Source organism: Meleagris gallopavo, chromosome 13, assembly GCF_000146605.3.
Source record: "Meleagris gallopavo isolate NT-WF06-2002-E0010 breed Aviagen turkey brand Nicholas breeding stock chromosome 13, Turkey_5.1, whole genome shotgun sequence".
Lineage (NCBI taxonomy): Eukaryota > Metazoa > Chordata > Aves > Galliformes > Phasianidae > Meleagris > Meleagris gallopavo.
The window spans coordinates 18,559,530-18,572,819 of record NC_015023.2 but is presented as its reverse complement, the minus strand read 5'-3'; the positions used below and the strand labels follow the sequence as shown (position 1 = coordinate 18,572,819).

At 52.8% G+C, this 13,290-nt stretch overlaps 1 protein-coding gene across 1 annotated transcript; it reads right to left on the bottom strand.

The window, feature by feature from the left end:
- Nucleotides 1–303: 303 nt before the first annotated feature.
- Nucleotides 304–13,284, bottom strand: LOC100550763 (junctophilin-3). The gene is made up of 2 exons (XM_010718205.2): nt 12,869–13,284; nt 304–1,103 (listed from the first exon to the last, which is right to left on the bottom strand). The coding sequence occupies exons 1-2, from the start codon at nt 13,248–13,250 to the stop codon at nt 322–324; spliced, it is 1,164 nt and encodes a 387-aa protein (XP_010716507.1). The 5' UTR covers nt 13,251–13,284; the 3' UTR covers nt 304–321.
- Nucleotides 13,285–13,290: the final 6 nt, after the last annotated feature.

Sequence of the window (13,290 nt, the reverse complement as noted above, 5' to 3'; positions counted from 1 at the left end):
TCAGTGAGTGCACTGCTCTGGTCGATCCTCTATTGCCGTTTTGGGATAGTCGTGCACCCTCAACCTGCTTACAATGAACACGAGGGGCAATTCAGCCTGGATCCATCCCGTTTTTGAGAAAAATCCATGAAGTTTAACCATGGGTAAGCACGAAGGCTTGAGTTTGCAGAAAAGAAGCAAGCCCACAGATGCAGCCAAGGCTGCACCATCGACCAACACCCACCTCAACATCCCCCAAGCCTCCAGCACCACAACACGTCCCCCAAGCAACAGCCTTTATCCTCTATAGGACACAAACCTCCTCCCACGTCCCCTCGGTGCCTACCTGGAGGCCGCGATCTCCGCTTTCTGCTTGGCGATGGTGGCCGCTCTCTCGGCCGCCTCCACGGCCCGATCCACCTTCTCGCGGATCTTGCTGGCCCGCAGCGGGATGAGGTTCTTCCTCTTGCCACTGACCAGGACGTTCTGCTTGTACTTGCCCTCCTCCTTGGTGCCATCGGGGAAGGTCATGCAGCCGTAGCCGTGACGCTTGTTGTTGGCCCACTCGCCCTCATACTTCAGGCCGTCGGAGCGCTGGCTCACCCCAAAACCCGACCGCTTGTCGTTCTTCCACTCTCCGACGTAGATCTCGGTAGTGGTGGCATCAATGTCGTCTTCGATGACAGACAGCTCAGCCTCGCCTTCGCCCAAGCTGATGGTGGAGTTGATGTCGCTGGCGGTGGAGCTGACCGTGCTCATCCCGGCCTCGCTGCGGAAGGAGCTCTGCTTGCTCCGCTGGCTGGCCAAGGAGCTCTTGGACTCGGACTTACGGAGCTTGAGCCCGCTCAGCAGCGACCGGCGGAAGATGCCTTTCTTCTTGCTCTTGAGGATCTCGGCATCGCTGTGGGCCATGAGGACAAAGCCACCTCGGGACACGGCGGGGCTGCCGGCCACCGCAGGCGAGGAGTCGGGGTGCAGGGCCGTGCCGTTGGTGTGCTCGCTGCGCAGGGAGTTGATGGACGTCCTCAGGGGTGACCTGATGACCGCAGCCATGCCGTAGGGAACGCTCTGACGGACGCCGTACCCCTGGCGCATCCCTCCGACCCACTGGCCCTGATACGTCCCTGGGGAGGCAAAAGCAAAGAGTGGGTTCAAATTTCTTCTCCAAAAGAGTGGTGACACGCTGGCACAGCTGCCCAGGGAGGTGGTGGAGTCACCGTGCCTGGAGGTGTTGCAGAACCATGGAGATGTGGCACTGAGGGACATGGTCAGTGGGTATGGCAGGATGGACTTGGTGACCATAGTGGTCTTTTTCAACCCGAATGATCCTGTGATGCATCCTGTGGGAAAGGAGTAGCGTCAGCCTGCTTGGGCTGTTATCGTTGGGACCTGTTATTATTGGAAACATTCGGACTCTGTAGTGGAAATGCTAAGTCACAGTCTGAAGCAGTGACGGAGCACCTGGTGGGAAGGCAGGGCCAACCCAGGGCAGCTCAGGTGTAAGCAACATACCCGAGTGATTGGAAGGGCTGGAGCCAGGATCCACCCCTTCCCAGAACTCATTTAAGAGTTGGCAGTGGAGATGAGGGCATTTCTTGCTGGAGATCCCTGCCTACTTGAGGCATTCTGAAGGCAAAAAGTTCTTTTTCATCATTTCTGTATCCGTGGCTGCTGCATTTGGGCTTGTTCTCATTTGCCATAGCCAAAGGCTTTGCCACCCATCACAGACTCCCAACAGCAAAGTGCAGCTCCAGATCCCAACCCCATCTTTACAGTCATAGTATCCCAATGTGGGAAGAAAGTAAAACATCTGGGTCAATTTGCAGGTGTGCGCTTTGGCTGCTAGGAACCAGGCAAGGCACTGGGGCAAATGGAGCCTTCTTTCCCTGGGCTGCCCTTTAGATCCAGCCTGAACTTGGAAAAGGAAAGTGCAGGCAGGCTGGGGTTCTCATCCAGGAGCAGAATCCACCCCATCTGCTGCCGGCAGTGGTGAAAGCAATTGGTGTATTACCATGTATTTTGTTCTGTACATCATGCTTTCATGTGTGCAGCAGAAGGGAGAAGCTCTATAGAAATAAAAGCCTCGTGGGGATATATCTGTGTGGTTATTATCCTTAGAAACGTGCCCCTGCTTGAACTCCTCCATTTGCGTGGGCACTTGCTGGAGTTACCTAACTGGCAGTTTGCAGGGATGCACGCTGCATCTTGCTGTGCCTCGGGTTAAAGCCATCCGTGCTGGAAAATGGAGCCACAAGAAACCAATCCAGGTAGGAAAACACCACCCAAGCACAATCTGCATGCCCTGTATACTGCAATGTGTAGTGGTAATCTGCTGCTTTCCTGCCCTGGGGTTGCAATCCCATCCTGTTGGCACGCTTTGTCATGTTATCCCTATCGGTTGAACTGCAGAGCTTGTTTTTATTCTTAGGTCAGCTTTAATCTTTTTGGGGCTGTCTCACAGTGCAGTGATTCACCACCTGGCTAAGCCCTTGCTGGGTGGATTTGCAAGCCCTGGGCAGGCTCTGTGCCCAGCCAGCGCTGCTGAGCCCAGCCCGGGGCAATGCCAAAGTAGGGTCCAGCACTGTGTGGTATCAGGGCAAGGGAGACTTAAATAGTCTTAAAATAGTGCCCCTCACGTGAAACAGCCCTGATAACAACAGCCCAGCAGATCCCCTCTGGCTCAGACTGATAGAGACGTTCCATCCCCGCTCTGCACAAAATGCTCTTTGCCCTTAGCCATCAGCACCCATTGGATCCTCCTGAGCTGGGCAGTTGCTTGCCTTTCCCATCTGAATGACAATTTCCACCACCCTTCTGGTTTAAAGGCATTTTATACAGAGGGAAAAGCAGGAAGTGGTTAAGGCTGCTGTCTTTCCCCAGCACTGGCTGCGGTTCCCTGTGTACCCCCCCAAAAATGCTTGCTCCAAGCAAAGACTGCCTTGGAGAAGGGGCACTGGGAGGATTTGCTCAGGATTTATAGGATTAGAGCTGGGAGGGAGGCAGAGTGCTGGGATTAGGACTGGCACCTGCAGGGCAGGGTGAGGAGCAGTGCTTGGCCATGGGGCAAACAAGGGACAGACAGCAAGACAGACAGCAGGATGGACAGCAGACATCTTGGGGAGGGGGGGCGGGGGGACATGGGACATGTTCTGTAGTTGGATTTGAGCATATGGGTGAGGGACAGGGAGAAAAGTCTTTGCATATCATCTATCAGAGCCTTCAACTGGTCCCCAGCCCCAGGAAGCTCCCAAGGTTTCCCCCTCTCCTTGCAAACCTATGGCTGAAAAACCAGGTTAAAATGAAGCACTGTAGAGCAAGCAAGGCCCTTTGCTGAAAACCAGAGACGGTGGCAAGGAGCAGAACAAAGCAGGCTCGGAGCAGGCGTGACAGCACATCTCAGCTGGAGCAGAGGCAGCAAATTGGTCACAGCAGGTTCCAGCTGCAGCAAGGCAGAGGTGCCCAGGAAGCTGTCATCTCTGCATGGCCTTAAAACCTACTCCTAAAGCTGCACAACTGCCAGGAGCAATCACTGCATCTGCTTGGCAAGGTTAAGTTTTCTAAGCAGAGGATGCAGGGATCTGAGGAGAGCTGCCCCATCGGCCAGCCCATCCTGCTACTGCACTGCCAGCATCAAAGAGCTGCTCCCAGCACAGCAAAACCCAAACCTCACATCTGCCTCCCTCATGGGTGGAGGATTGCCAATGGGGATTGCCTCCCCGACGGCCTCCGGGACATCTGCATACCTTCATGGACACCTCCAGATCATGGAGCTGAGTTCCCTCCCTCCTCCCTCTTCTGACTTTATTACCTCTTAAACCCCTCAATATCCCAGGATTTGGCCACGAAGGCTGGAAGCTCTCAGAGCCATCTGATCTGCATTGCTAAGCACTGTCACCTCCTCCCCTTGCACCACCCGGCTTAACCTCTGCCCTCTCACATTTGCAGATACGTGCACAAAGCTTAATCTCACAAGGAGCTGGGAGACTCTTTTTCCCTGCAGAGAAAACAGGATTTTATTGCTTTCCACTTTCTGTGCCAGGATGGATCAGCTATGGCTGTTTTGGAGCCGGGGTGCTGCAAAATGCAGTGGGACTAAGGATGTAGCAAGACAAGCTCTTCTGATGCAAAAAGGACCCAACCTGAGCTGCAGAGCACCTCCATCCTCAAGGATTGCAGAGGAAGCATAGGAGACAAAGCATCTACTGCTTGCTGTGCTAACACAACCAAAGTCACATCCATTTCTGTAGCTGTTCCCTTGCTATCAGCTCTTGCAAAGTGCTTCCTAAAGCACAAATTGTATGAGATTAATGGGGTGATTACGCGGGGGGAATGCAGCATCCCAAAGGCTGGGTGCAAGACATGGATGAGAGCAGATGCACAACATCTCAGCCACCACTGCCCTGCTGAAAAGAGGGACGGATCCTGCCCTGCGAGTGAGAATTTTGTCATAATTTATCATAATGGCAGCAAAACAATGGCCCATGGGGATAAGCAGAGAGCTGTGCGCTGACTTGCAGTGGATTTACCCCAGGGAAGACTTCTTGACTCTCAGAGCAATTACTCTGGCGGGACTTGGCCAAGAACCAGGCGATGCCAAGAAGAGTGGGGCTGCAGGCACGCACATGAACACGTCCGGAGGGGATAACCTGAGGCTAGAAGAAAATAAATGAAGTCATCCCCAACGATGGCTCAGCGAGAATATTCCTCCACCAGAAAGAGCAGCTGGGTCGTGAGAAAGGAAACAGGATCATGGGGAAGATGAGGAAAGTTGGGAGGGGATGGAAACACGGAGAGAAGACGACGGGTGATGCTGTCGTTGGCCACTGGCACGTGTGGTTTGGAGTCTGGTGGATTCTTGGCTCGCTCCCCTTGGAGAAAGGCTGGCTGCTTTCCAAATGCCTTTTCAAGCTCCTATGGGAATTGCCATCGCCCTCAGGACCGTATGGAACAACAAGGAAAAAGTCCTATTGCTGAATCTCGAGCAGCTTGGATGTTGTTGAGAAATGACAAGCACCAAAGAGTAATCTAATTTGTTGCAGTTATTCAGCGCTTTCTCAGCACTTGGCTCAGGAAGTGAAAATTCATTCTGGGAAGAGCTCAGGAGTCTGCAGGCGGCTCCTGTTGTCCCCATAGAGCCATCAGACACTGGGGTTGGCCCTACAGCAGGGCAGGGAACCTTGCACCTCACAGAAACAGGAACCCAGAGCAAAGCCCTCACGTTCCCTGCTGCAAATGGGGTCGTGCGGCAGCACTCCTGCAACATGGATGGGAAGAGGGAAGACCAATTTGATGCTTTTTTGCAAAATGCTCTGGAAGGAGCTGAGGCACTGCAGACACCAGGAAGAATGATGTGTCTCTATTTGCTTCTTCATCTCTGCCAAAGAGTTCTGGGGGTTTTGGCTAAAGGAGAAGACCTGTCTCTATCCCTGTCTCATTGGAAGTGGCAACAAACACACAGGTTGGTCTTGCTATGCAGAGGATGCCACCAGAAACCTCAATTCATCAGTGCAAGTTGGTATCTCTTGCCAGATAATATCAGAGGGGAAGGAGAGCTAAAATGCCCCCAGTGGCCTTTCTAACCCAGATACAATCTATGACAACGGGTGATGGCAAGGAACCATCCCTCCTGTTGGGTGGGGAGAGCCTGTATTGCTGCCTGCTGCCCCAAGCCAGGGGGCCACCTGCGACCCACAACCTCATCCTGCTGCTGGGGAAGACCATCAGTATCTTGTGAAGGCCAGCAGCAATGTCCAAAGTATCCCAGACTTCAGACATTCAGACGCAACATTCAGACAAATCTGGGGTTTCCTTAGGATCCACCCGAGCAACAAGCAAATGATGGAGGGTGCCAGGGGTAAGATGGGCTGTCTGCATCCCAGTAGTGTTCATGGGGCTCCCCTGGGCCAAAGGTGGAACTCCCTGCTTGACCACAGCGGTGTTGGAAGGGGACAGGACATCAAGACTTATGGGGCTGCAATGGCTGCATTTTCTTTCCTCCCTCCCCCATACTCAAGGAGCTGCCATGTTGCAGGCTGCTGAGTCCTTTGGCTCTGCTCCAGGAAAATCATTAAGTACGAGCTTTAGGGATTGCAGGCTGCTCACTTGCTTCCCCCAAAACAAGCCCGCCAGCTCAGTGTCAGCAGGACAAAGCCCTGGCAGGGGCAAAGCACAAGGGAGCTTTGTGTGGATCTGCCCTGCCTTGCTCTGCTTCACTTTCTTGCATTGAGGAATACAAATAGCCCAACATCGTGTATCAGTCTGAGGGATTTCCAGGTGAGCTTAACTGCCTGGGCTGCCACACAACAGGGGACCGTCCCCAAAGCAAGGCCAGAACCACCTGGGTTGGTGGCTGTGTTGGATGAGGGCTGTCATCCAAACCTCCCAGCCTGTTTCTGCAACTCAGTACAACTCTGAACTGTGGTCTGAGCTGTCCGAAGCGCCCGTCTGCTGTTCACAATCCAGCAGAAGCAATTAGGAATTGTAAATTGCTGGTTTATCTTGTGAAGGATCCTTCCTGGGATGCTCACCCTCCTCTCTTATCGCTGAATAACACCACGTATTAATTAAAGACATCCGACTGCAATAATTAGGCCAATCTCTTGAATTCTGACACAGAGAAGGTGGAGAGGAGAAAAGAGGGTAGGAATACTCCCCAGGGATGTCCAAAAACCACGGATATGTGGCACTGAGGGATGTGGTTATGGGCATGGTGGGGGTGAGTTGGGGATGGACTTGGGGATCTCAGAGGTCTTTTGCCATGATAAAAACATGGAGATGCTTCTGCTGTGGCAGCCTGGTGGGCTGTTTGCTGCAAATACCCTTGGGTAAGTGCTTATACAGAGAAGGATAGAAGGTATGGATTTTTGAGTATGTAAATATGATCTGCAGGCACAAACACGTGACAGATGTTAGTCATTGCTTAATGTGAGGCTGGATACAGGCGTGCAGGATGGGCACAGGGAGGGGAGAAGGGAGAGATGGGATAGGATGGGAAGGGAGAAATGCTTCAAACTTTTGGAACTAAAACCAAACCCTGGCATTGCCAATGCTGATGGAGCTCACTGTGCTACATGTGACAGCCACCACCTTTCTTAAAGCAGCAGGTCCTGCAGCCAGGTGAAATACAGCTTTGAAGGAGTGGAGAACCCAAAAAATACATTTCCAGTTGTCCTAAAAGCATGGTCATCAGCCTTAGAGAATAAGCAAAGCAGCAGCACCCAGCCCCGGCTGTTGCAATACAGTAATTTTAAGGAGGCCTGAGGCAGGACAGCTTTAGCAGGAGGGGTGGGAAACACATTACCATATAGCTCAGCACCTTCATTATGGCTAATGTGCTCCTCACACAAAGCAGAGTGAAATTGGGCTAATGCTAAGGCTGCTAATCCCCCATCAGGTAATCCTCCTCACAAACTCTCTGTTCTCACCCCATTTCTCAGCAGGGCTCACGGGACTCATTGCTGACTGCTCCACGATGGGCACTGAGGGATGGGGTTTGGGTGAACCCAAGAGGGTTGGGCAGCACTGCATGCACTATCAGTCCCTCAGATCCCCATATTATTCTACTTATCACTGTGCAATTCAGAGCACGATGAGGGCCTTTGGTACATCCCATCCCAATGCTCAGTCTTTGCAGCACCAATATCAACCCCCCAGATACAAATATTTTCCATCCACCTGCTGGTTATAACTGATAGTTATTCAACTGTCTCACAAGATATGCCCCAAGCCAGCATTGTCCCCTCTGGGATTGTCACCAACGCTGTCCTGCCTGGCTTCTACATCATCAGGAGGCGTCTATAGTAATGCAGATCATCCATCTACATCAGCATTCCCTGATTCAAGACATTCAAGTTTAATCAGGTTAATTTTAAAACCACGGCTTTTTTTTTCTTTTCCCCAACAGAAGGCATTTTTAGCACTCAGCTGCTGGTTTCCAAGCCTGTAAGAATGACTTTTCTGCAATAGTCTGGGTGGGAACTTTGCTTCAAAAATGAAGCCGAAAAATCTTACAAAAATCACATGATTCCACAAGCTGGAGCTTCTAGAGAGAATGTTCTGCTCCAGGAGCAGATGTCACACAGCCCCATGGGACACCAGATCCGCTCCCTCTTGGCACATGCAAATATCCCATCATTTGCCTTAAAAACTATGAGGAAACCCAACACGACCCATCCTAACGACCCCACGGTGCTGCTCTGCCCCACTTCTGCATCCTCCTGCAGACCTCACTGTCGCAGGATGGGACCCTGAATCTCCATGAAGCAAACAGTCCCTGTGTTTTGGAGTGGTCTGCTGTGGAGCGAGGAGCTGGACTCAGTGATGCTCATGGATCCCTTCCAACTTGGTGCAGTCTATGTTTGTATGATTGCAGGACGATGGAGAACTGTCCGTGTTGCTCCTATAGGGTGATCCCAATGAAAAGGGCAGTGAGTGTCCACAAGGCCGTGAGTTAACGGAGATAATGAAGATGAAGTGGTGAAAGGGCAGCAACTCTGCGCATCAGAACTGGAGGGGTCCCTATTACAGTCATGGGGAGATGTGTTGTGGGGCTGATTGATCTGAGGGGGTCCCGTGTTTTCCCCTGGGGCTCTGCAGGCCAGACAAGGCACCAGAGCTGTCTGCCAGTTTCTGTGTCCCGTACTTTCCCCTGGGGCCAAAATCCTTCTTCTGTCCTGAGCAGTACCTGAGACTAAGCAGCGTGTTCCAATGAGATCAGTAATTACCATCAGCCCGAGTCATTTATTTTTAATGAAGCTGGTCAGAATCTTCATTTTGTATTTTAGTTCATTTTTTTACATCCCAGCATTTCGATCACTGCTCTCCTATTGTCACCACTGTGTTCCTTTGCAGGCACCCTCAGAGCCAAGCCCAGGTTGCGGGGATGCTCTGTAAACCAGAACGAGCTCTGGGCTGAGGACTGTGTCCCCTCCCTGGTCCTGCAGCATCCCCACTCCATCTCCGTGGTCCCTATGAGCCTCTTTTTGCTTTTGCACAATAATTCCCATTTTCATCCATGGGAAAGTTCCCAACGCAGGTGCTGAGATCACCTGGAAGAGTCACCAATACCACTGCAGGGGTGAGATGGACATGGAGTTGTGACATGGGACACGGAGAGGCTGCTCCCACCCCATCGTATCGCAGTGCATAGCAGGAAAATGTATCAGGCCGGGCCAAGAAATCCCACTTGCCTACTCACACGGCACTAACAATGAAAACACTAATTATATTTCACTTATCTATCAAAGGGATGATTCAAGGAGGTGAGTGGGCACGGAGCATTACACAAGATGAGCACTGAGGTGCGACTGCCCATCCCTTTGGGGTGGCCCTCTCAAAAAATGTGCATGGATCACACAGGTTGGGCTGGGGGAGACAACTAGAGGGATGGGGAACAGCGATGGGGCATGGGGATGGAAACCTAGTGTCCAAGGGCCGGATGGGCTATGGAGACCTCGGAGAGAGGTTCCTCCATCCAAACCCTGTCCCATTGGGGCAAACAGGGAGGGGAGAATGGCTTTGCCAGGGCTGGAATGGGCCCAGGCTGCTCCAGCAAAGGCGATGCAGTGGCACTGGATGACATTGCTGCTCACCCCAATGGATGCGTACCTCGATAGATGCTCACCCCACTGGGTGCTCATCCCAATGGATGCTCACCCTGATGCATGCAGCCCTTTTTGCCCAGATCCTGCTATTCAACCTGCTACCAGCTGGGCTGAACCAGTAAACGTGCTCTGCAACCCTAGCATCCAGTTCTTGCTTTATATAACATCATCCTGCTACTGGATGGGGCAGGAGGCATCGAGCAGTTTTGGCAGTGGGATAAGGATGCACGGATGGGAAAAGATGGTGCACAAGTGTGCTACAGATACACAGACATAGGCTGGGTGTGCAGCGATGCCAGGGAGCTTCAGCACAAAGTGGTCTCCCTGAGGGGGCTGTGTTTGCTTATTGGTGCCCCATGCAGTATGTTTGCATCGCTGTGCATGCAACCACTTGGCTTAGGGAAGCAAGTTTGCATGGGCATGGGGCAGAGAGTGGGGGTCTGTGCATGGAGTGGGGAAGCGGCGTGGGGAGCAGAGGCGTGTGTGCACGGTGCTGAGCGTGGCAGTGTGGGAGGTGTGAGCTCTGCAAGCTGTGTGCGGGGGCAGCTGGTGTGGGGGTTGGCAGCACCCGACGTGGGGGGACAGTGCCTGGGGCTGTGAGCTGGGGGTGCTGAGCAGGGAGACATCGTTTGCCACGCCTGAGCTGAATGCATCGATGGATGCGTGCGTGGCAAGATATTGCATCCCTAATAGTGCTGGTAATGGCTGGGGGAGTTCTGGGGTTGGTCCTTCACGCTATTGCACAAGGAGAAATTGGAGTGAACGGCAGGGATTTGGTGGCATCTTGCTTCCTCAGCCTGGCTGTGCATTTAGGGGCCCATCCCCTAGCCCTGGTTGATGTGCTATAAAAATAGCATGTAAGGGATGAATATTTATCTGTAGGTGGCAAGTGACAGATGCTGGGGCGAGGATTCTAGGATACTTCAGTTTGATGGAGGTAATAACTTGAATAGATTAATGAGAAACATCCTTCTCCAGAGCTGCCTCCCCTGTACCACAGCTACACGGTGCCCTTGGTGCAAACATTGGCTTCTTGCACCCAAGAGCACAGAGTTCACCAAGGTTTGGTGTCCAAAGGTCTGAAGGTGTCCAGATCCATTCAAAGTGGGGATGCGGGATTGGGAAAGACTCCCTGGATGCTGGCAGCTGAGTTTAGTGAAGTGCATCCTTGGCTGTGCCAAAATGGGATCGGAGAGCGTGGGCCTTGGGGGTGTGCATGGGATATCCCCATTCCCAGCACCTGGCCATGAGCTCTGCAGCTCTGTATGGCCCCACGCAGCCATTCCCTTCTCCCAGCACTGTGTACAGTCCCCAGGGGACAGCGTTTTGCTCCGGACCTCTTCCCCTGCCCATCTCACACTTCTTCCTAAAACCAAAGACGTGCATGGAGAGGCTTTTGGTCCTGAGCACAGGGAAGCTGGGCAGCCCAACAAGATGGAAGCAGCAGCTCTTGGCTTCTGGTAGCTTCTCAGAGCAGTGAGCAGCATGCAGCCTGGCCTGGGCATGCACCCTGTGCTGTCCTGCATGGGTGGGGGCAACAGAGGCATGGGGCCAGAGCAATCCCCAACACCGTGGGCTCTCCATACAAATGCCCCCAGTGGGGTTGGAATACTGGGGGGGTGGTATGGGGGCAGCACTGGAGTTCATATCATGCAGAACACCACCCCACCTCCTCCTGACCCCTCACTGTGAGACTGCCTGAGTTTTATTCCCAGCAGAAGGATGTCAGATGTAGGGATCGCTCCCAAACCCAAACCCAACCAGTCCCAGCATTATTCCAGGCATCTGAAACAAAAGGTGCAGCCGTATTTTCCTCTCAGAGAAAGCCCCCCCTGAGCAAATTATCTTTAAAAATAAAGCGATCTCTTCCCCCTCTCCCTCAGAGAGCACAAAGAGCTGCAGGTACCATGTCTGATCATAGGGCAGCACCAGGCTTGCTGGAGAAAGCTCTCGCAGCACCTGTCAGGAAGGCTGCGATGGAGCTCAGTTCCTGCAGTCCCCTGACCGTGGCCATCCTGGTAAACCACAATGCCATAAAATATAAGGAACCTGCTTGGGGTGTGCACATCCAGCAGAAAACCAAAGCCCTGCTGCAGGGAGGTAGGCCTGGCTCTTATCATGGTGGCAATCCAGATGGAAGGACCCCGAAACGCTACAGAGGATGATACAGCCACTTAAGGAGAGCACCAGCTGTTTTCCCTAGTTTGGCCCTAAAGCTCGTTAGCCCGGCGATTGCTGATCGCTCCAATTGGGTTTTCTTGTTGTTTTTTTTCCTGTTGGTTTTCTTTTTTTTTTTTCCCCATTTAATCCTGGTTTCCCCTCCACATCTCGCTAAGCTGTGTTGACGGCAGAGAATAGCTTCTGTGATCCCTCTGAGCCCCTACGCTAAGCATTAAGCCGTAAACTAGGAATGTAAGACTCTTGTCTGAATTAAATTCTTTTGCCTGGGCATAATTCATTAAGTGTGGGGCTGAAGGCAGGATGTGCACGAAGCCCTCGGCCCTTCATATAAAGGGTTTGCTGCAATAGAGCTGTGTGGATCTGCCCCAGACATCCCTGCATGCTCCGCTCCCCTCTGCCCTGCTTTGCTGCATCCACTCCATGCAAATCCTACAGGTTACAGTGGTGCAGAACTGCCCTGTCCCATGTGCAACTCGGGCTGCTCCCACCAGCTTGGCCCACCCCATCCTCCCTGCTTCGTCCTCCATTGCTCAGGTGCCAGCATCTCATCCCCTCTCCCAAAAAAGCCTTTCTGTGTGCAGGCCTGGTGCTGTGACCAGCTGAACATATGGGGCTACCTGTGGCAAAGAGGTGGCCTGGTGCCATGCTGGCTGCTGCCTTATCTCCTGTGGGGCAGTGAGCAGCCCTCACTCCAAGCAAGCAGGTTGCCATGTCCCAGACTTCAGCCCAAACCTGGGGGCTGAACACATAGGTCACTGCTACCTACACATCCATCACTGGTACCCACAGATTGTTGGTACCCAAATATCCATCATTGGTACCCATGCATCCCTCACTGGTACCCATGCATTCCCGGTACCTATACATCCATCATTGGTACCCATACATTCCTCACTGTTACACACACATTGCTGGTACCTTTACATCCATCATTCCCTGGTACCCACACATCCCTCAGTGGTGCCCATACATCACTGGTACCCACGCATCCATCTCTGGTACCCACACATCGTTGATACCCATACATCCCTCACTGGTACCCACACACCCATCGCTGGTACCCACACTTCCTGCCCCAGCTTGGGAGATATCAAGACACCACCTACCTCCATCCGAGTAGGTCTCAGTCCCGTAGCCATCCTGTAATCCATTGCTCCAGGTGCCTTCATACTTGGCCCCATTTCCAGTGCATTCTCGGACCCCGTACCGTCCCTTAAATCCGTGGGTCCACTCTCCTTTGTACACCCACTTCCCCTTGCTCTCCATGCCAATGCCATGGCGCTTGCCCTGCGCCCAGGTGCCCTGGTAAGTGTTGCCGCTGGGCCAAGTGTAGACCCCCAACACCTCAAAGCCGTGACTCCAGGAGCCCGAATATTCACCTTGACCCTTGGGGCCGGTACAGATTCCGTGGCCATGAGCCTTTCCGTCCTCCCAGCCTCCACAGTACGACCCTCCATCGTCAAAATTAAACCTTCCCCCACTGGACATGCATGTAATTCGGTTTGCAAATCCCCCAAAAGGTGAAAAG

What these genes read in the sequence shown, in the direction of transcription:
- LOC100550763 (XM_010718205.2), bottom strand. Translation starts at nt 13,250, where the DNA reads ATGTCCAGTGGGGGAAGGTTTAATTTTGACGATGGAGGGTCGTACTGT. An exon ending in TGAGACCTACTCGGATGGAG is followed by an intron (nt 1,104 to 12,868) that starts GTAGGTGGTGTC and finishes TTGCCTCCCCAG; the next exon opens with GGACGTATCAGGGCCAGTGG.